At 38.3% G+C, this 24,372-nt stretch overlaps 1 protein-coding gene across 1 annotated transcript; it reads right to left on the bottom strand.

Annotated features, from left to right (window-relative positions):
- Positions 1-21: 21 nt before the first annotated feature.
- ANKMY2 (ankyrin repeat and MYND domain containing 2) lies at positions 22-24,372 on the bottom strand. Its single transcript, XM_062495416.1, is given in 11 exon segments — positions 22-1,771; positions 3,958-4,099; positions 4,512-4,640; positions 6,321-6,456; positions 7,589-7,803; positions 8,940-9,100; positions 11,172-11,270; positions 13,078-13,216; positions 20,891-20,955; positions 24,163-24,298; positions 24,301-24,372. Coding segments are annotated over 11 exon segments (1,518 nt in total). The 3' UTR covers positions 22-1,547.

The raw sequence follows: 24,372 nt of genomic DNA on the forward strand, positions 1-24,372 counted from the left end.
GGGTGACTACAGCATGACTACAGATCTGAGTTCCAGGCAGACATCTCTTGCTTGCCAAATATCATCAAGTTAAACTTGTGTACTCAAGCTACAGGAGGCCCCTGCATGTCACATGAGAAAGTCACCATGCTGCAGATACAGGAAACAGAATTGCCACATAGCCCCCCCTTCTTTTAAAAAAATTCCCTTTATTCTTCACAATCTACTAATTGATTGATACTTGAAATTAAAACACAGGTACATTCCCTGCACAGGTGCATTTATGTATCATCACTCCTACAGTTTTCAGAATATTCAATAAAAACTTTCAACATATTAAAAAGTAAAAAAAAATTAATAGTGTTTTCCCTCTGTTTTGAGGATGGTCCTTACTCCTCTAGTTAGAAGAACACTGCCATGTTTAGAACACCAGTGATTCAGCTGACAGTAGGACAGTCTCCAATTTTGCCATCCTTATGCAGCAAGTGGTATTTTCAGTTGTGGCATTCCCACTGATTTCATGAGACACAGAAATAAATCTGACTGAAAAACAAAGTGGTATTTTCAGTTGTGGCATTCCCACTGATTTCATGAGACACAGAAATAAATCTGACTGAAAAACAAAGTTGAGGGAAGCTATTTTCTAGATCTGGTATTTAGCTGAAAGCCAAAGTGAAATCCCAGTTGTATCAATGCACACATGAATTTTCTCATCTAACTCACTGTGACCAGTTCAGCATGAAAAATATTAAGCATTGTTTGTTTATGAAATAATTCATAAGCAACATCCCACTGTGCTCTAAGGCATCTTTACCTGAAAAATTATTTAGAACGCATTATTCTTGTCAGTCAAAATATTTTGAGTCATTCTGGTCTTCCCTTCATTAGACTTTGGAATATTTCTGACCAAACCAATAGTGAAATACGCATTTCACCATCAGCTTGAGACACCTGAAACAGCGGTTTCATTCACTACAATTGCCACAAAATATACATTATTGTTGTGCTCTCACTAGTAAAAAATATTTACAATAACATCACGAAAAGTTGAGACTTCAGATGATTATCTTCAGGAACTTAATTGCTACTGAATTTGTTCAGATAAAGCTTCATAAAGTGCTGGAAAAAAAGCATTTTAACAGTTTGCCTTCCAGTGCTTTTAACTACAGGTCTATGTACTTGCAGAAAAAAAAAAAAGACTAAAATACTTCTTAAGTTTGGAAAACATAAATAATCCAAATCAGATGCTGTTCATTTTCCACCAAGTGGTTCATTAACCACAGAAACTCAGATTTTCACTAGGCTTATTATTGGTATACATACAGATGGATTTATGCCACTAATTTTTAGCAGATAATAAATACCTATCTTGACAATTTACAATAAAACCTGGGGTATTTATAGACAAAGTAGCTAGTATTCCATCTCTTGATGAACAGAAACACTCTTTTAAAGGAAGTCTTTTAAAGGAAGTCTTTCACAAGCCATGCTCCAAGAACTAAGACATGGTCAGGATAAAAGAATTCTTTAGTACCCTTGAGAACTCTCAGTCCCTTCCTACCCTCTTCTTACTCCTCAGAATCCTGAGTTTTTTCAAGATCAATATCATCTAAGGCAGTTTCACTTTCCAGCGGACTTTCAGCTTGCAGGGCTAGCGCCTCCATCTCTTGGGTAAATTCAGGTTCTTCTGTTCCATCAGTAGGATGATTTGGATCCACTTCTTTTGTAGGATCTGGACCAGGATCTGACTGTTGTTCACTTGTAGAACTACTCTCCATTACTTGCATTTCATCTAAACAAAAGAGAAATCACACTATTAATAAACACTGAACTCCTTTGAAAGCAAATATTTTTACTGTTGAAGAACAGTAACACTGGGATACTTTGCAACAATTGCAGAAGTTATTAATTTAGAAAATCTTCATTAAAAAACCCAAAACACTAAAGCTTAGCTGAAGTTGGTATAAGGTTACTCTGGAACTAACCCTCTACAAAGCTCTTATTAATTTATCTTCCAATTTTTGCCAGCCTTTTTCTTTTACTATAGAGAGGAGCAGAGTAGGACACTACAGTTATTTTAACTTTCAATTCAAACATGCTTTACTGAAACTATTCTTATCACCAGCTTTTCAAAGAATGGCTGCAAGCCAGTTAAACACTAAGTACAGGTGAGGTTTGTTTTAAATCAAAAAGGCATGGACACAACTATATAGGAAGCATTTCTGCATGAAACAGACTGAAGAAATTATGTACTTAAAAACAATGAACTTTGGGTTGAAATGAGTCATCCTAAAATTTGTAACTTGGCCTCATGGAACAAAATCAGCTATTGCACCTTTACTCTTCAAGTAATGTTTTCTGAGAAAATAAAATTGTTAAGCGACTTTTCCTCTGATTCTACTAAGCATGACTTGCATGCTAGGAATTCTGAAAAGAAGGAAGGGAAAGCCTGATTGGGAGCAGCAGTTAAATCTTGGTTTCTTGTTCTCTGTTGTGATTGATAACCAGCCAAAAACAGTCACAGCTAGCTCGCCACAACTCTGCCAAGGTCTTAGATGGCAGTGGGCTAACAGCCTTCAGCACAGGCTCAAGTGTGGACTTCCTTGACACTCACCCCTGTACAGGGTGACAGAAAATGCTTAAACTCTTGGGTTTGCTTGTAGGTGTAGCTCTTGCATTTGTTTATTTAATTATTACTTTCCTGATGTACAGGATTTGTAGGGGGTATCACTAACTTTCTGAAATAAAACTGCTGTTGATATGAAATGCTCTGATACAACACCATTCACAAGGTGACCTGAAGCTCAGATGACTTCAGTGTCTTGCTAACAGTGCATAATCTGATAAGGTCTATAGTGTGCTGGCTGTGTACCTGAATCAGTTAGTGGAGATTAACATGTAGATAGTGGAGTAGAAACATAACGAAACATGTTAGCTTTCCTTTTTAGGCAGGGAGGGACAAGAGGCATCCACCAAGACCCTGCCCTTCCCTCTGAAAAGAACAGCACCTGGCCACTAACTCCTTCAGCAAATATGAACCTGCAATATGAACCTGGTGTATGTTTGGCACCAGTGTGAGGCATCACCACTCACAGCTCATTACATTTTGTTGTACTGGTATGCAGGGATTTCTAATATCCTTGCCTCCAACTTCCACAGTCATCCTGATCCCATGTAACACTGCTCTTTTAACAGGATCCATAGAGGAAACTGTTGAAAACTTCAATTATTATTGATTTATTACTGATTTATATCCTGCTACTTTGAGTATAGCTGAAGTGAACAACTTTACCATTGTAAGGCAACCATGATTTGTGCAGTGCACTTCTACAATCCTTAAAACAAAGGAAAGGAAATTCAGTAAGTTGTAAAATACAAAAGGTGATTTCATCCCCTACTTTCCTATTATTTCACTTGGAGAAATATGAGAAGGGGTAATACAGTGTTTATTCAGTAATTATGTTTTAATTACTTGTTTCTTGAAGAGAGAAAACCACCATGAGCAGTTTAAAGGCTACTTTGCTTTGCTCACATTCAAAGCACACAACACAATTAACTTGATACTGTGATTATGAAGAGAAGTATTATGGGAGATTTAACATCTACATTAACCTTTGCAACTGGAAGGAAGCTGCTTGCTTATTATCCAACTTGTCCTAACACCTCCAACAAAACATAGAGCAGCATTAAAGTTCTGCACCATCCTGACTGAAGATCTGGATTTTCAAACGGTGCAGTATAAATCAGAATGCTTTCATTGTAGAAATATTTCTAACTGCATCATTAAAAAAACACCTTTGGAAAGTATACAGCATTTGTAAATTGAAAGGCTAGAATCCCAAAAACCTCAGCTTTGCTGTTATGTTTCATCAAAGATTTTTCTCCCAACCTCAGCTGCTACTGTTTTAAGACCTGTTAAATTGCTCTTTGTGACGCAGTTAACACAGCATTAGCTTCAGCAAGGGAGCAGATTCTAACCTTTCTTTTGCTTCTTTTCTTGTTTCCTTTTCTCTTTGGCAGCTTCTAGTTCTTGTTTCTCGTGAATTTCCTTCAGGGTCTTGCAGACTTTTTTGTGGGTAAACCAGTGTATTTTCTGGCAGTTCTGGTCACAGTACATCACCTGAAAGTTACCAGAGTTATCAATCCATTTTCATGTACTAAAAGAATAGACCATTTTCTTGCATTTCTTACTGCAGCAAGATAAACATCTCTGCATAGCATTTAATTTTATTTTAAAAGCAATTTTTATGGTCATATGGAGTAATTCTAATCTATGTAAGAATCTATAAAGAGCAGTTTTTTATTAACTCTAAACATACAGAAAATTTACTCTTACTTCGTTCTTAAGTGTATACACTTGGAAATCCAAGTACTCCTTCCTACTTGTGAATTTCAGGCACCTTTCCCAGAAGTAGAAGGCTTGAACATCTTCAGCGCAGGCATGTATGCCATTCCTCCTAAGTCTACACAGTAAATAGGGAAACATTCAAAATCCTCAGCACCTCAGTGGAACTATTTTCTTTGATTCTTACCATTTTACATACTGAGCATCTTTTGTCTGCTCCCTTTCCCCCACAAGTTGTACAGAATTCAGCATCCACAAAACCCACTTGGCCAGTAATCGCTTGTGTAAGCACAGAAAAAGCTGTGGGGTCAGAGCCCTGAAAGACAAGAGGTGTCAATGAGATTAAAACCCAGCACTGTTGCAGAGAGGGATGCGTCTCACTGAAGCTGCTGCAGCAGTAAAAATATAAAACCAAACCACAGAACTTCAACTAACATGCACAACTTAAGATTTATCTTTAGATAAACTTTTGTATATGAAGTTAACATAAGCCCTGAGCTTCTGTAGTATTTCCTCTCTAAGTTATTAATAAATTCCACATTCTTTACATCTGTAGATCCAATGCAGCATATTTTTGCAGCTCAGTCTCTGTGTGGGCACACAAAAAAAAGTTTCATTTGTCACTGTTGTGCTCAGTGCTACACAGGTGCTACAGACCAAATGGTCAGAACTCGAAATTTTCTACTATTTAGATGTTTGCAGCATCCTTCCCATGCAATGCAAGCAGTAAGGTTTAGGTAACCATATATTAATACTATTCTTTTGGGCAATGATGTAAATATTTGTAAAAAGTGTCAAGTTGTTCTGGCTGTAAGTAATTCCTTAAACTGTTAGACTACCATGGAATACGTACAATCATTAACTACTACAACACCACCAAGATGCCCAGACTAAATCAAATAATTGTGCAATGACAAAGGTCAAAGGCTTCCACATAAACAAAAATTATAACATCTCCTCCTTTCCAGTTCTGCATAATGGACAGAAAACCAATGGAATAAACTGTCATTGCTTTAAAGGCAGAAAAGACTGCAGGCTCTTCTAAGAAAAAAGCAACAGGAAAGAAAATGTTTACTCTAAAGCAAGTTGTAATGCATCACAGTGGCTTATGTTCTCACACTGTGTTTATCTTCCTGGCTTAGACAAACAGTAGAGATTGCTCTAAGCCTCAGGACATTTTAGCAGACCTGGAGCCACTTAAGATGGAGGCTATATTTAATTGGCTCTGAATAATCCAAACACGTCACAGGGTTGTTCCAATTCCCCAGTGTTTGTGTGTACAACATCTCGCTCTCAGAGACCAGAGGGAACATGCTTAAAAAAGAACAGCCATTCTCGTGTAAAATTTGTTATGAAGCAATAAATAGTCCTAAAATGAAGAGTGTGTTAGCAAAGACAAAAGAGGACAACTGAGGTTAGATTATTAACTTGTAATTTTGATTTCCTAATTTAGATATAAATTTTGCTGCACATTGCATCATCTTGCCTCTCCCTCTGTGTGATAAAAGGAACCTCACAGAACATTTCTCCTTTTTCTACCATCATATATTACCAACTTCTTGTGTACAATAGAATGAATGAATGCATTAAATCTAGGAAATTATTCAATCTTAAACTGAATTTAGACACAGTGAAAACAGAGTGCAAATTAAGCTTCATTTTTGTCTGAATCTACCATTTCAATAAGTGAACTGGCATAGAAAAACAGACATCCCAGAGGATGAAAAGAAAGCTCAGAGACAAGAAAAACTGCATCAGTTTTCTTTAAAAGCTGAGGTGTTTAAGCATTCATTATGGGCATGTGAAAAAACATGCGAGTTGAAGTATTTTACAGCGTTTTCCTGCAATATGTAAAATCCAGCTCCAGAGAGCTTAGGGACATCAAAACCCTTTGCTTAATATAGTATGTTGCAGAAGCTGAGGACAGAACGATGTCTCAATCTGGATTTACTATGTAAGTTACTGAGAAAACATTTTCTTGACAGGAAAAACTTACTATTTCAACAGGAGCAATACTTCTCACAAGCTGCTGGAGCAATGTAGCTTCACAGTAAGGAAACTTCCGGATACTTTCTCGAATTAGCTTCTCTTGATACACGGGGAAACCATCTTTATCTCTCCCTTTCAAGAGGCTAAATTTTTTCAATGTAAAATACAAAATCACATGGTAAATATTCAAGAGCAAACACACAACATGCTATACTCTGTCCCCTTTCAGATTATAGAGAAGAATTCATGATAATTTGGCAACTTCATATGTTAAAATGCAAATGAAAGTGTTTTTATTCTAATGCACAATCATTTTGAAATACACAATATATAAATGTATGCTTTGAAACAGGACTTACTAATTCAGTGAAATTCAGAGAAAAATAATAATCTATAGGTGAACTATCTACTGTCTACATCTGACTAAAATATCACAATGCTGTGTGCTGTTTAAAAATTATAATTGTAATAATAAACACTGATAAATGAACAATACCCTGAAACACAAATTCCACTTTATTATGTTTAAAATAACATGTTATAGTCCTTACACCTCTTTGGCTACTGATTTTTTATATGGATGACTGATGAAATATTCAATTTCATTACATGAAATCTGACTTCATAATTTATTTACAGTCTCACAGAGGACTTCAGTAGAAGTCCACAGAGGTGTATAGAGAACATGATCATTCTAAAAGCCAGGTCACTTACTTTGATATGCAAGATCAGGCAGCTGGTTTGTAACTCAGTAGATTTTGAAGATCTGTCTAAGTGATTTAAGAGTCTAAGTCTCATGCAGAGTCTGTGGGATTTGCAGTTCTCACTTGCTTAAGTGTTTTTGAAAAAAAATAAAAATCTCTACCTTCATGACAGCTGGAGAGCAAAATGGCACAAGAAATGCTCCCAGATGAACCATACTGGACATTGAGAAATTATTTTTTTCAAGTCTATCACTCCCCTTTTTTTTCCATCACACATTGCTGTCTGCTGCTTCATGGTGTATATGTAAATGCCAAGGTTAAACCAGCTCCAGCAAGAGCTGAAAGTTTAGGAAAGCTTTCTTTGTACCTTGGAAAGGACAATGTCACTTAAGACACAGAAAAAAGGGACTCAGTGCTGCCCTGAAGTAAATGCAGCTGGGATTATTTAACAGGTTATTTGTCATAGCCTTCACAGAAGCCAATCCAATGTATTCCTTCAGTTGTCTGTTTCCTGGTATCTGTAATGCCAGGCCATACATGTGCTTTCAGATCTCTCTGTAGAAAAACTCACCTTTTGATAAATCCATCTAGTTTATCCTCTCGCTCTTTTAAAAATGTAATACATTTCTGGAAGATGCAACTGATGTAGTGCATTTTCATAGCAAGAACTTCATTCATGTCTTTCTGCTTCATACACTTCTCACAAATGAGATCCAGAACCCTGTAACATTTCTGCAGTGCTTCTACTTCGGCCAACAGAGGGTTCTCTTTCACCAGCAACACAATCTAGGAGAAAGAGTGAAGAAAATGTAATCCAGTTAAGAGTTGCATATTGGCATTAAAGCTTATATAACTCATTTTAGCTAAATTTCAGTGGAGTTTCTAATCTTCTTCTGCTTCCTTCTTATGCAGTCTTCCCTTTTTTTTCCAGTCATTATTATTCAGTATATTGTAATTCACAGTTCCCATACAAGAAAACATTTAAAACTAAGACTGGTATTAAAAGTAGCAAGTTTTTTTTTTTTTGTTTGTTTTGTTTTTGTTTTTTTTTTTTTTAGAATAAGAGCCTGAAGAATCAAAACTACTTGTAAAGAAAGTTATAGAAACCACCATACACTATCCTAAGATTTCTTTCCTTTTCAACACTAAAATAAACTGGACTTGTATGATTTAAGCAGTTGCGCAGAATACATCAACCTCACATAATTATGGAGTACTTCTTGTAGCCTAGTAAAGCACTGAATAAAATGTTCTAAGAGGAAACTGTAGGCTCTACTCACTCAATTAGCTGCCACTGGTGCACTACTGTCTCTGTGTACTGCAGATACCTGGCTGGAAACTTTTAACAAATTCTGGACTTTGATTGGCAAGCCCAAGGAATTTGTATTTGAATTTAGGTGTATTCACTTCTCTGAACTACACTGGAGGAGCAAACCATAAAAGACATTATTGTCAGCAATATCCTGGGAAGTAAAATAAACATTCTTTTGCACATACTTTCAGAAAAAGCAGAAGTGGTAGATGTTACTGTGGCAAACCAGTGATGAAGGTAGGAAGATACATGCTAAGAAAAGCATTGAGAGAACAATGATATTTTGTGAAGACATGAAATTGTTCTATGTTTCCAGCTCAAGTGGGGCTGAGAAATAAAGCCAAAAAAGGCACTATTTATGGTTACTGATAGAAGAAGTAAGAATCCTTCCACTTAAAGCTGTTAGTTCAAGATTCAGATGTATACAAACACTGAAATAATTTTTTAATCACATCTAAACACTGAGCCTGATTCTTCCTCATTTTCAGAAGTAGTTGAATTAGCAGATAATGCTTTTGATCTTGGTTGAACTTGCAGAAGAGCCAAATGCTTTCTGGCACAAAGGAACAGCTCCCACACCAACAAACATACAATTTACATGTAACTCCACCTTAACAGGATGCATGTTGGTAGTAGTAATAATTTTATGCAGAGGCCCAGCTAATTTTACTGGCAGTTTTGGTTCTTTGTCTAAGCCTTGTGGCTTAGTATAGTAGTCCAGCCTTTCACGTGGAAAGAAGTTGTTGATGACAGTCACACAGTCATGTTGACCTAAAGGCACACAAGAAAAAAATCATCAGTGAAATAACAACAACAACAAAAACCCCTAAACCCAAACCAAATATAAACAATACAAGTAAGAATTACCCACATGCAAAAGAGCCTTGCATGATATATTTTGCACTGCAAAGTGCCAACTCTTGTCATTCTCTTGTGTGTAGCTTTAATCTTCAAGTAAGTGTTATTAACATACTGACTTCCCAGCAGGGAACGGCCTCATGAAAATTCATTTTGAATATCCTGTCTGCTTCCTGCATCCTCTTTCCCTGGTAAGCCACAACTAAGAATAGTTATTTCTCTCCCAAATTATACTATTCTAGTAGTCACAATTGGTGTTATAATTTTTGAAGGTACGATTTTTCCACTTTGTACTTTTAAAATTAATGACATTTGCATTGAGACTCTTCAGTTTTCAGACCTCAAGCAAATATTACTGTATTAAACTAAGGTGAGTGAAGTTATAGGAACAGAACATACTTAAAGTTTACCAAAAGTAAAAGGACTGTAATGAAAGCAACAAGATGAGAAGTTACATCCTCTTCTCATTTTCGACATCTGACAATACAATGGATTACTTGACTAAAGGGAAAGTAAAACTTATCTTTTCTAGACCAGGACCATATTCTTTAAATTGATTGATTTGTCTTGGCACTAATCCTATAATCTGTAGAAGACACAGCCAACCAAATTCCAGCATTTAAAATCCTCCACTGTTTTAGAAGAGACAGTTCTGAGCTAATAGAGCACAGTATAAGACAAATGACAGGGGAAGAAGTATCCTCACTTCCCACACACAGGCAGATGAATTAATGTTGATTGGACAAAGAATAAAAAAAGGAACAGGAATAGATTCCAATGTGCAGACTTTGATAGAGTAGTGTATTTCAGTATGCCTGAAAATATTTATGCTACCTTGGTGATGTGATTTTAAACAAGAATTCTCAACAATTATGCTGGAGATAATATTCCCCATTCACTCCATACAGCATCACACTGGAAAAGACTCTCCAAATCCAAAGGATAATTAATAGGAATAGACTTTTCTCATACATTAAGTGAATAGTTAAGATTCTGCTGCTCGAACCTCAAGTGAGCAATTCAGCCTTTTCTTCTTTAAAACAGCAGAATGGGATAAAATGGAACCTGAAATTTAGCACTGAATCACTGGTCAAGGAAGTAAATCTGAATGGCAAGGTTGGCTTGAATTCAGAACACCAAAAGAAAGGACTTGAAAGGGAATTCTCAAGCATTTAAACACCACATGAGGGCTGTGTTTGAAAGAAAATATAGGTCCTCATTTTTTGTTTTTGGGAAGCAATAGCTGTGCCATTGAAAATTACTCTATTTAACCTCATAATATTTTATCAATTCTCCTTGCTAGAGGAAAAGTGGAACATTAAGTCAGGAACCTAGTATTGTCAAGTAGGGTAAAAAAATTAAAAAGGGCTTATAAAAGCAAACAAAAAAGACCAAAAAAAACCCCCAAAAACAACAGCAAAACAGCCTGTTCCATATTTTGCCACGGATAATTCCGCATGCTGGAATGACAAATCTTTATCTTATTCTAATGAAGTTCAGGTCAGTAAGTGGTGACTACCTCAGAAGAGGTTCCAAGACTTCTCCCTTTCCCAGAAGCTGGGGAGAAGGGCAGGGGATGGCTCGCTGCCAGCACACAGCTGCAAAGCCCAGCTGAGTTCCTGACTCCTGGCACTACAATTGTCCTTTCCCACATGGGAAGCTTCAATTTGCACTTGGTGCTGCACTTCAGACCCCTCCAATGTAACCAGCTTCCTCTTAGTATTTCCAAAGTGGTGACATTGCAAAAACTTACACACCTGAACAGTAGCACCTGTTCTCACAGGTAAGATCATCTCTGTTTTTAGGAAATCAAACATGGGAATGGAACACAAATAGACTCTTACATGATCAGATGTGGAAAACAAAGCTCAACAATGTGTTAGTTCAGAACAAGTAATTATATGAAGTTTTCTAACGAAAAGCTTCAGAATCTAACACTTTATGTCTTTAGGAGTTTAGGAAATTATAATAATTTTCATCTTACCCACAAAAGCAGCCATCTGAGCTGCTGTCCTTCCCACAGAGTTGACAACATCGGTTTCTGCTCCAGCCTCTAACATCATCCAGGTGATTTCTTTATTTCCTGAATTTGCAGGAAAGATCGGGGGAACGAGCAAGGACAAATCAGAACTTGTAATTCTCTATGCTTCAGAAAAAGATGTACTGAAATTGTTAAACACCAAGAACAACACTGAGGAAAATGAATGTTCTTAATGTCGTTATTTTAAGCATGGATTAAGAGAAAGGCATGTGCTTATTTAGAGTTCCAGCTGGTGTAACTCTGCTTTCTGTAATGCACAATCAGCTTCCCATGGAGCTTATGGGAGTCATACTCATGTAGCTACACTAGAGCTTGGTCTCTCTGGAAAGCAGTATAGAGTGAAATTCTAATCTAGTTTAATAGTTCAGCTACATTCACTTTTCTAAGAAGAAAAACACATTCAGGACTATGATGTAGCAGGAACACAGTGAACAGAACAGATTGTTCCTTTCTCCACAGTGGGAACTGGGTGTTCAGACTGGGCTAAAAACCAAGTAAAATGAAGCTAAAATTTGATGGGAAGATTAGATGACTTAATTGGTGCCCTTCAGAGACTAAAAAAGGACACTTGTCACCACTCCTGCTGGTTCTGCTTTCAAAAGTATTCTTACTTTAACAGTTTTTGTGCAGATGCTAAGTACAGAAAAGTGAATACAAAAAGGGGATGGTGGATAAAAATGAATGTTTAAAAACAAAGTCACTGCGTCAGTAGTGCTCATGTACCTTTTGTGCTCACAGGTAACAGACCCTAAAGTCAACATTCAGAAGCTTTCACACCCAGGATGACAGGTTAAAAGCTTAAGCTATGAGAAAATGGTAAAAATCCAGCATTTTCCATAAAGCTGCAGTCCTTTAACAGCCTTTAAGAGTTTGTTCTCATCTATTTGCTGTAGCTGTGATATTGCTCAATACCACCGAACACTGGAATTTCCCAAATCTTTTTACCAAAGTTGTAGCTGAAAAACAATCTGATGATCTAGTTAGGGTTCATATACACGTATAAGCCTTATATATATATATATATATACTTACAATGAAAGAAGGCAGTTTAAACCTGCTAAGAAACCTGATTCCCTAGAATCTCATTTTTTGGGAAGACATAAGTGGTCTAGTAAAGAAGATATTTAAATTAACCTAATATTCCCAAATCGAATCCTTTCCCCAAAAGGAACAATGTTTTTTTAATGTGGTGTCTTTTTTTCACTCAAGGAAATTACTGTTCCTGCCATCAGGAAAAAAGAATAGCAAGAGGAAAGCTGCAAACCACCACTTGAGACAGGAGAAGATATATACAGCTATAAGCACTCTTATAAAAAAGAAAAGTAAGAGAAGAGTGAAAATTATTGTGGGAAAACATGTTTTTAAAACATGCTAAATATATTTTTAAAAGCCCACATGATAGCTGGAAAAATAATGTAGGAGAAAGAAAAATTTGAAAAATACTGAATTGAGAAGTCCCAAATATTACCAAAAGCTACTGGTGCAGCATCATTTTCAGTGTAACACAGTCTAAGTAAACAGAATGTATCCCATTGCACAAGAAAACTGTCCCAAGAAAGTGAATGTTGAGATCTCTAACAAACAGGACAAAGTAGGTACAGGACAAGTAGACTATATGCCTCAAAATGCTGAACAAAATCCATTTCTATATGAGCCTGAACAGAGGCTCTCTTGTTGCACAGCCCACAGGATTCTACTGGTCATGATATAGTTGCATGGTTCATATAAATAACAGCAAACCTGAATAATAAAAGCACATCAACACTTTTAAATTATTAACTTATGGCAAATTGTACTCATTGATGTCATAAATGTCAGTAAAAGTGATCTGAGTTTAGTAAGAAGTTACCTGAAAGTCCAGCAAACATCAAGGCAGTATATCCATGCTCATGTTCATTGCAGTTGACATCAGCTCCGTGTCTCAAGAGCAATCTGCACATGTCCACCTTCCCTTTGTACGCTGCGTGCATCAGAGGGGTCATGCCATGCTGCCAAAAGAAAGAGAAGCAAGTAGCATAAAAAAAAAGAATGTTACATGTCTTGATCTTCATACCACTGATCAATTTTACTTGGCCATACATATTCACTGTAACTACCAAACCCTGACATAGTATTTTATTTACAAAAAACCTCACAAAATCTTGATGAAAAAGTACAGTTACTAACAGGCAGCAGATTTCCATGTCACTTTTCTGATTATCCTGTGCTATAGACTTGAAAACAGAGCAGTGTTGAACAGATGAAAACCATTTACAGTCAATTTATCATTGTCCTTTTATGTAAGACATTAGTGTTGAAGACACCTAATGTCTCTGCTAGTTGGAAAAGCTTAGTTTAGAAAACTTGTTAGATTCCCACGTTATTCTTTTCTCCCCTGCTGTGGCTCATATGATAAGCAGCAAGAAAATTAGAAAAAGGCTGTTGTTGTTTTAAACATTACGAAGATTTGCAGTTTCTGAAACCCATCTTGCTCATTTTTAGTCATGACTTCTGGTAATTTTGCCATCTGCCTCTGTCCCACTTTGCCACCCTTCAGCATTGTGTCCATGATCAGCCAAAGCTCTGAAAGGCCTCATAAAGATACCCAGTTCTTGTCAGACTTTAACAGACCTGGCTGCTTTGATCAACTGCCCCAGTACAAAAAGGATTCACTTCAGCATGGGAGGACTGAGGTGCCATTATAAATGTGGAGCTGGGCAAACCCCAGAGGAAATTTTCAGAACTAGCATGAACTGTTAGTGCAGGCTCTCTGTGCATTTTCAGAATATAGTATGCTTTTTCCAACATGCTGTTTATTTTCACTTAACACCAGGTCAGGATTCATGTTATTCAAGACACTTTAACTGCCCAAGAACACCCTCCAACACTGCATACCAGTGAGAGTTCTTTAGCTTGTCTCTGAAGAAAATCAAAATGCCATTCTTCTCCTTTCTTTGCCAGTCAAGGCTGTGTGCTTGAGTACAGTAATGTAAACCATTACTGCAGCTCTGTAAATGCCTGGTAATGTGACATTGAAATAATGTAATTGTCAGTTTGAGCCTTAACGTGTTCCTTGTTTCAATTTATGTCTGAGTGAAACCCAAGTAAATTTAATTTACCAGCATAATTTTCAAAAAAATTCCTAAAGGTGAGGGAAATTGGAGAAGTTAAAAGTATAATAATTTTTAGGTATTACAGATTTCTTATTCTCCATCCTAACTGGAAATAATAAAATGCACTTACTTGATGCATTTTATTTTAGCAACCTACGTATTTTGCTAAACTGCAATATAAACTGCCAGTGAAGAAACAAAATACCTAAAGAGATCACTTCATGAATACGAAACAGACTGTTCTTGCTAGATTTCATGTGGGGTGTCACAAAAGTTGAATTAAGACTTTCTGTCCTACTATATATAACATATTTTATTATATTACATTTCATTATGTTACATCAAAAGCAATTTTACAGGCCAATCCCAGTCTGGAGTCAAACTAGGGATCTGTCTCCTTTAGCAGCACAGAAAGGTACTGCAGTAAGGGAATATAAACACAGCACATTTTTTGATGGGAGAAAAGTTTTTAGAAAACAATGACTTTCAAGTTTGGTTATATCTTGAAAACCAGTTGTTTCAATTAAGATCTGAAGATTATATAACAAAATAAAGAACTGGGTTTGTTTTATCCTCTCCTCGCAGAAAACTGTTTTTAAAATCCTTTGATTAAATTTTAGAAGTGTCAAGCTGTGGTGTGGATTAAAAAAACATATTAGGCAGAAAATATGTGGACAGTTGTTATAAAGTAGGATTTAAAGTCACATTAATATCACTTTTTCACATTCACAGCAAACAAAAGAGGGTCAGGCTAGACACAAGTTTATCTGGAAATGCTTGGTATCCTGTATTATGTCCCTACACTGAAACTGGCTTGACTGCAAATACTTTTCTCAGAGGTATTTTTCTTACCTCTATTTTCTCACAGATGGCATTTGGATTGTCAATACAACAAACTTAAAAGACAAAACTTGCAGATGGTTTATTTAGCATTCAGCTGAAACAAATTTTTGTTCCACTACAAAACATCAGATGAAGGATCCTTTTTCTAGCAGTTACCATGCAACATTCTTCTGACCAAAAAAAAAATTGAGCTTTTTAATCTTATTCCCCAGGACAAAAATGAATCCTTCCAGGTTTTTTTTGCAGGTATGTTACATGGTACCATCCCTTTTCTGCAGGGCTGTAAGTATTCTCTGTATGCCTACCATACAAGAAGAATAGAGTTTGCAGTGCCTCTAAAAACTGCCTGGCACATCTCTTGACTGGGTGCTCCAGCTTACCACCAAGGCACTCCCTGGCACAACAGGGCCCTTGGCACAGGCAGCATGGCCATTACAGATCATCTTTCCCAGTAGCTCATGTTGAAAATAACCCAAAAAGCAGACTGAGGAATGGGATTCCAAGAACTGCTGCCATGGTGGGGAAGTCAAATGATGAAAAAAATCCCCAAACAGTGAACTATAGGGTCAGTAGAGGGGCAGGCGTTTTAGTACCAGAACTGGGGAGAGGTTGGACTCCACCACCAGACACAGAGGAAGAAGAAAGGTCAATCTCTCTTCAGCATCTAGCTGAGGTGTGCTTGAATGGGATGAATAAAAACAAATTTATAAAGATAATAAACTGGAAAAGCAACCTTCTGCCTCCTAGGAGCTATAAAGGAAGCTTCCAACAAAACTCCGGCTCAACCTTCATCGGGGAAACACAGGACAGCTAGGGAACAAGAAGTGGGACAAACAAACAAACAAAAAATACACAAATCTCCCACTCCAGTGACATGTGCATATTTGGCACAAAACCTCTCCATTTCGTGAACATTTAAACATTCATGCTGACTGCTAAGATCACAGACATCATGTGTATTGTTTTGTGGATAACATTATGACAATTCACCATGGAAATAGCCACATAAACCTCTGCTACTCGAGTGAAAAGCACTATCTAAGTGCTCCCAGCGTTCCCATGCTCACTTCCCCCTTCCTCTCAACTTTGTCAAGTTGTGGAGTTGTGGCATACAGGCTGGATCACACTGGAGCAGTCCCTCAGCAGGTACTGGGTACACTAAGACATTGCACATGTGAGTGCCAGCTATTTAAATAGAGTGGGAAAAGTAAAAGAAAAAAAAAAAGAAAAGGCTATCAAAACCCTAGATGAAAAACTGCTGTAGACACTTATATGCCAGCAATATTAAAGCATTCACCTCTCCCTTTCCCAGCTCATTTTCCGGTGAGGAATGCAGTCCCACATTAACACAGAAAGAGTGTCTTATTTTACCCTTTAGATTCAGGCAACAGTTTAAGTCAGAAAATTAAAAACAAAACACTTAACTCTAGGTTTGGCTTTTACTTGAGACAGTATTTGGGACATTACTGAAAATGATGTAAAAAGAACAGGTGCTACAAGGCAGAAATACTTGTTGACTGTATCTTTAAAATCAACTCTCTGGTACAGAATGCTGCTAGTCTAGAAATATAACTTGACTCTTTCCTGGAAGAAAGCCTTTAGAAATTTCACCCTTCAAGCTTTTGAATAAGATTGCCCTTACACATCTTAAATTTCCTAAAAAAAACATATTTGGAAAGAGGTCAACAGTTACATGCACAAATAATTTTAGCTGTAGCTAAGTATGGACTAATTAGAATACGAAATACTATTCAGTAAGTGTCGATCACAGCTATACTTCTCCTTTACAGTCATCCTGCTCCACTGCTGGTTTCACACATGTAACACATTAGATTCCTCTGATGATCTTTCAGCTCATCTGCAGTGATGAAAAGTTAAAGGCTACATCAATCAGCAATCTGAATTGAAACCAGATAATTCGTACTAGCAGTGGAGTTTTCTTTGGTTTGTGTATTTTGAAGTACTATGTAAAAAACATCAAAAGACAGAACTCTCCCTCTCAACAAAGGCCAAGGATCTGGGCATTTCCTGCTAGCATAGGCTATTTACACTAGAATAGCAAGATAGATTACCTGAAGAACCCTCCACTGAACATACTCAGTACAATGAAGCTACATACATCTCAGCCATGAACAAGTAGGCTACTGCTGTAATTCCCAGGAAGTGCTCGGTTCTGTAGCATACAGAAGGGGGCGTTTTCTAAATGATGTATTATGGAACTGAACAGCTGAATTACCAAACTAGAGGAAAGAAGTAATGCTGCTAATGCCAGATGATAGTTCTGTATGTAAGAACATTATGAAAAAACTTAGTTATTTTAAATAGAGAGAAACTATGTACTTTTTAGGTCAAGTCTGTTGGCTTGATCTGCAGAAAATAGGGCAAATATAGTAACTACAGTGCTCCATTGCAACCTCAACTACCAACAGGATCAGAGGAAACTTCCACAGCCAGAAAGCCCATCTGCTTCCTCGAGCCCACCTTTCTATAACCATCCAAAATATTTTAGCCACATGCCACAGATGGAGTACAAGTCACTGAAGTGTTGACAAAAAGTCACAATATTTATAAGCTCTGCACTCTCAGGGGAAAGAAAAGCCCTGAGCACTTTCTCCCATACTAAGTTTCCAAATTGGCATCCAGTCGATTTAAAATGGGACAAAAAATTACTAGGTAGTGTGCATTTAAGTTGAATATATGTGTGTTTATTTTACATCCATTTCTACAGCCCATATATTTGTCCTAATGTTTCAGGACACCTGAACTTAAACATCCCTGAAGTTTTAAAGTTGCAAAACTGTTGAAGACCAGTTTTTCAGAAAAGCCACTGCGTTTCTTTGTTTTCATAAGACAGCGATTAAGCCTAAATATCCTTCCTTTCTTTGTCCACCTAAATCCACAAAGACACAACAAACCAATTTACTTCGTCAGAAAGGGCGTTGAGAAAAATACAGGACTGCATCTGCTGGATATCTCCAACCTTCTGGAAGACGGGCATCTGGGAAATTCATTGCAGTGAATCTTACTCTGTGCTGACACTTGCAGCAGAGCTTGGCAGACAGCAGGAGGTGAAGGGTATGAGAGATTCTTGGAACAACGGCAGGAAAAGCAAGCAGACTTAGAGGAGTAATTTTTTATTTTTAAATACATGTACCAACAGCAGAAGCAATGCTGAAATACTGCATCCAGCTCATATATACGTTATTAAAGTAAGAAGCCAAAAAAAACTGGAAAGAATTTGAAAAAGAGCCACTGTTACAGCTCACTTGCTGCAGAAATGTAACTTTAGGCAAGATACTTAAAAGGTCACCACATCTGGAAGATGTTAAATTGTGACTTGGTCCTTGTCTAAAGGTACATAGAGAAAAGACAGCTGATTTTTTAAATGTAGCTTTTAATCTACAAGAAATCAGATCCAAGCAGTTAGAATATGTGGTCAAACCAAAAATGAAAGGAACAGATTTTGTGTGGTTTTTTTTTTAATTAGGAAGTGCACTATATACCAGCCTGCTTCTGGATGCTGCGAGTTCTTCAGCCTGAAATTATTAAATTGTGATTGCATGCTTGCTGTACCACAGCTAGAAGACAGAATTACATTAAACTTATTTTATTAATGTTAATAAGTAAGGAGCCCTGAAGATGGAATGCTTAGGTATTGAAGTGGGAGGTCAGTTCAGTTAGGAACTCATTTCCATCCTTAAAGACTTTTTTATATGAGAGAATCCACAGAATAAAATAAGTAACAGTAGTAATACAAATGTGAGTTTCAGGATAAGCATCTAAGGCAACAGAGAAAAAATAATACCTGATGCACTGAGAGCAGTCTCTGGTTTTGGCAACAACAAGTAACAGATGAAGCTGATGTTTAACAGGGATTTCACACACTCTTATGTATCGATATTGGAATAACACATTGGAGCAAAAATGGGTAATGAAAGAAAAACCACAAAGCTGACATGGCTAAAGGATTTAAGAAACCTAAACAAACCTGAACCCTTTCCTGTTTAATATGCATGATTACACACCATTCTTGGGGATAAAATGGAGTCTGCAAGAAGTCCATTGCATGAACTTTTAAAGTTTTATGGACCTTATGTGTATTTAGGCAGACATGAGCCTTAGGCAAATACTGTTAATACTATTTCCACAACAATAGCCTGAGGCATAACTCAGATATGGTTTCTTTGACTAAGCCCTATCCTCTCAACACTAATCCTGGATGTTGGACTAATACTACAGCAAGGCTCATCATTCAGCACAACTTCAGCAATTACACTTAAAGAAAACCTTTTGATGTCCATACAATAAAGCACACTCGCAAGAATACTTATATTGTATCCTGGGTACCTAAAGTTCCCTGTAAAGCTTAGTTTTACACAGATTTGTTGAAATTCATACAACAGAAATTCAGGTTTAGTATTTAACTTAAGAACAACCAGAAAACTGATCTGTTGGCAGAAAAAAAAATAGGCTAAGAAGAATGAAGACATGAAGACATCTGGAAAAAAAGAAGTAGCAATTTTTCTCCACTGAGCATTCATGAGACCACATCTACAATATACCCTGTCCCATTTTGAGCCTTCCAGTGCAACAAAGACATGGATAAACTACAACAAAATCAATGGAGTACCACCACTACCCAGCAGGAACCTGAGCACTTGTGCAGTGAAGAGAGGCTACAGGAGCTGGGCTTGCTCAGCCTGGAGAAGAAATGGCTTTGGTGGAACCCAACAGCAGCATGCCAGAGCTGACAGGGAGATCACTGAGAAGACAAACTCTTCACTTATGGTGGCAGCAGGGCAAGAGACACTGAGCCTAAGATGAGGTTCAGACAGAAGTTAAAACACATTTTCACTGAAATCACAGTAAGAGAGTAGAACAAGTTGCCCAGAAATACTGTGCATCTCCATCCTTAGAGATTTACAAGGTCAGACAGGTCAAAACTCAGTGCCATCTCATCTGACCCTGGAGCTGCTTTGAGCCAGAGGCTGAACTACCAGAATTTCTCAGTGATTCCTATGAAATTATAAAGCTGTGAAAAAACCACAAGTTAACGTTTAAATTGATAAATTACACATGGATTTAACACGTATGATGGGAAATTAGTTTTGCTTGCATGCTACATTTCATATTAATGTTGCATGCTTTAGAAAAACATTGTAAAAACGAGAAGAAGAAACATGAATAACAGATAAGGTTCCTTTCTCCACAAACTTATTCCCATCTTCAGGTAGCACTTCAGGATTTAATCTTCTAAGTGTTTACCACACCCACCTGTATAAAAGACTGTGGTTCCATTTCTGATTGAGCTACTCACCCTCCAAGTATGTTTATAGTTTGGCAAAGACAGGGCTTTGGGCAATGCTGTGTCTGCCACACAAGGACTAAGCAGAGGGACTACTGCTTGTGAAAGTGACAAGAAGTCAGGGAGCACCCCCACGTGTTTTGCTGCAGTGTTTATCTCTCCTTACAAAGCTCAGGCTGGAACTTGAGACAAAATACAGTACAGTCCTTTAAGTAATATTAATCTTTAAATTTTCTTATAAAAACAGTAAGAACTCTTCAAAAGTCCATTATTCAGCTGCAGACTGGAAGTAACTTGACAGTAACTTATTTTCAGGGCTATAGCAATTGCAGTTAGAGCAATGTTATTAACAACATGAAGACCTTTAGACCCAGCATTTTCCTTATTAAACTCAGCATAAAGCTTGCTCAGTTTTGCAGTACCTCATCCAGGCAATTGACACGGACATTCTTGCTCCCCAGTAGTCTTCCAGCTTCCTCGGTGTTTCCTTTGATTAAAAATAAAAAGACACAGAAAGAAAAGGGGGTGAGAAATAAAATAAACTGAGAACCTGAGGAAAATAGTCATTCCCATTTCTAATTAGAATCAAAGTATTTGTATGTTAACTGCTTGGGATGTAGATTAATCACCAATAAATTATTTGCACTTAGTGAAGAAACCTAGGAATAGACAGTGTTATGTTCTAGAAGCTAAAAGCTAAAAACATCAAAGAGCAGTTGGAAAGCATGAACTACATGTAAACATCTATTTTTTGCGAAGTAACTGACCTACACACACAGGAATGGGACACTCATGTCTCATCATAAACAGCACATGAACAGCTCTTAATGAGTATAATGATATGAGCATTTTGACACATTTTGCTCTTTTGGAGAATCTTTTGTCTAAAAGAGCTGTCTAAATTCTCAAAAAAAAAAATCACCTCACTTCAAAGACTTTTTTGTCTGAATGAAACATGCTTTATCATTTACTCACATAATTTTTCCTGTTTCAATTTGAAATTTGCCACATATCACATTCACCAGAGTGGAATTAATTTGCTTTTGGTAATAGAAAATAGAGATAGAAAGGACAAGGATTTGGGTAGTTTAATCATGGACATTTCTAAAAATTGCCAAACACATAAGTAGACTGAAGTCTGAAAAAGAAGTGCCAGGAAAAACAGGCTACATCTGTCTTTCAATTCTACTATCCTACTGTTTTTCAATTCCTTACCAAAATCCTTCTGGCTAAGCCACAGGTCTAAGAATCTGATATATGGCCCATTGGATGACTATTCAGACATTGCCAATGCAGTTTCTACAGGCACAAACAAACAGAAACAAAAGAACATTCCAAGAGCCTGAGTTTGGAGAATATTTATTGCAAATTAACAGAAACTTCTAATTACTGATTCAGTCACAAACAAAGCTCTTTCAGCAGTGGTGTGCTTCATAAAAATAAGCACTGCATCCCTTATTTTAATCATTTTCATGTTTACCTTTACTCTTTCAGAAAGAGATAGCCATCCAGCAATTTTTCAGCAAAACAGCTCTTGCAACTACAGTTTTGGCTAAAAAACCCATTAAAATACAAGAAATAATTTCTTTTCATAAGGATTTTTGTGTGGTTTAACTACACTACAGGAGCTTAAATAATTATTCTTTTAATTTAAGGAAAAAAAAGACAATCACCTGAGTCATCTCACACACTTGATAAAGACCCCTGACTGACAGTCAGGGAACCATCCACTACCTTACTTATTCTAAACATGTTAGAAGCTTCTTAAGAACTGGATCAGTTTCCAGAAGAATATCCGAGCCAAAGAACAAACATCAGTAAGAGAAAGTCTTCAAGCAGTGATCTTCAAGTAAATTTTAATACAAGCAAAGCAAAGTTGCATTTACAAACTCAGAGTTCTGTATGACAAAAAACTGAAATATTTTCAAACAAGACACTAAACTGATGTAAGTCAGACTTCTAGAACTGGCCAGAGCTAAAAGTTGGAGCCAGTCTCCTCATAGTGGTGGCATGGTAGGAAGCCAAGAGGTAACAGGCAGCAGCTGAAATAAAAGGAAGCTTCTGACTAGATACAAGGAAAAGCATTTTCACTATGAATGCAGTAAAGCAAAGAGGTTGTCCAGAGACACTGTGAAGCCTTCCTCCTTGGAAGTTTTCAAGACCTGAGGGGATAAAGCCCTGAGCAATCACATTTGACCTCACAGCTGATGTGTTTTGATCAGGAGGTTGGCCTAGAGACCTCCTGAGTCTTCCAACCTGAATTATCCCATGACCCTAATCAGAAGCATTAGGTAAGTTGGACAGAGGGGTCTGCAAGACTGAGGTCTGAAACCCTTATTAAAGTGAGTGAATCAAACTGGTTCTGGTCCACAGTAAATTCACTGCTGCCTGTCCTATGCTTGTGTCTCTGACACATAGGAATATTTTAATACAACTGAGAGTGAAGCACCAAAAGCGTAGTAAAACTTTCACAGGTTCAAATGACCTGGAAACTACACATAGAAATGTATGGAACACAAAGTGTTTATAGTTTACCTCCAACTAATGAATGTTGCTCATGATTTTCAAAATACCAGTCGGAGGGTAACTAGTTGGGTTATGAAATCCACGTTGCTGGACCAGGAAACCCAAATGACAGAATGGTCCCCTGGCAACAAGCATGTGTGCCAGATAGTGCAATGAAACGACGACACTCACATGAAATGCAAAATCACAGAATGGGTCATTAGAAGGGACCACAGTGGTCTGGTTATCTGGTCCAAACTCCCTGCTAAAGCTGGCTCATCCTAGAGCACATGGCAGAGAACTGCATCCAAACAGCTCTTGAATATCTCCTGTGAGGGAGACTCCACAACTTCTCTGGTTAATTTGTTCCTGTGTTCCTGGTCAACTGCACAGTAAAGAAATACTTCATCTTATTCAGCTGGTATTTCCTGTGCATCAGTTTCTGCCCATCGCCTCGTGTTCTGTTGCTTGGCACCACCGGGAAAAGCCTGGCTCCATCATCTTGACAGCCTTCCTTCAGACAGACATTGATTCCCTTTCCTCTCTCTAAGAGGACATTATAAGATAGTATAAGGAATAGTAAAATAGAACATCGTAAGGGATAAGAGGCACACAACACCCCAAACAAGCTCAAGTTCTGGCAATGTGAGAATAACGTGTCTGCAAAGACGCCCTGGTCTGGTAACAGCACGTGGGGAAAACCTCACAGCACGCTAGAAGATTGGATTAACCCCAAGAAAAGTTGGTGTTTTTTTGGCAGTGGACATTAACACAAATAATTCGGCAAACACCAACAGACATCGCCAATAAGATGCAAGCTTTCCTTGGCAGAGTTAGACCCGCCCAGCCGAGCTTCCCCAACTCGACTGCACCGAAACGCGCCCCCCACTGCACTCCCTGGGTGCCGCGGGCCTGCCCGAGAGGGAAGTAAGCCATGGGAACAGCCACTCTCCCCGGCAGGGACAAGGGTGACGGCCCGAAGGCGGGGCGGGAGGGCAAGCGGCCCTCAGCGCCAGGACCCGAGGAGCGCTGCCGGGGGCGAGGGGAGCCCGCGGCGAGCGGCCGGTAACGGCGCCTCACCCGCCGCCCCCAACGTGCGGGAACACGAAACCCCTCCCGGGGCACGGTCAGCCGGGCCCGGGGGAGCTGCGGCCCGGGGCCGCGAGCGGCGAGGGCCGGGAGGGCTCACCTGTGGCGATCACTGCCAGCAAGTCCTTCTCCTCCGGGCTCAGGTCGCCTTTCCTGGGGGGAGCCATCGCGGCCCCCGCGCACGGTAAGGCGGGATCAGCCCGGGACGGCGCTCGCAGCACGCCCGGTACCGCCCCCACCCCGCTCCGCTCCTCACGGAGCCTTCCGCCCGCAGCCCCGCCCTGCCGGGGCCGGCTTCGGGGCGAACCAT

This window comes from Cinclus cinclus, chromosome 1, assembly GCF_963662255.1.
Source record: "Cinclus cinclus chromosome 1, bCinCin1.1, whole genome shotgun sequence".
NCBI lineage: Eukaryota > Metazoa > Chordata > Aves > Passeriformes > Cinclidae > Cinclus > Cinclus cinclus.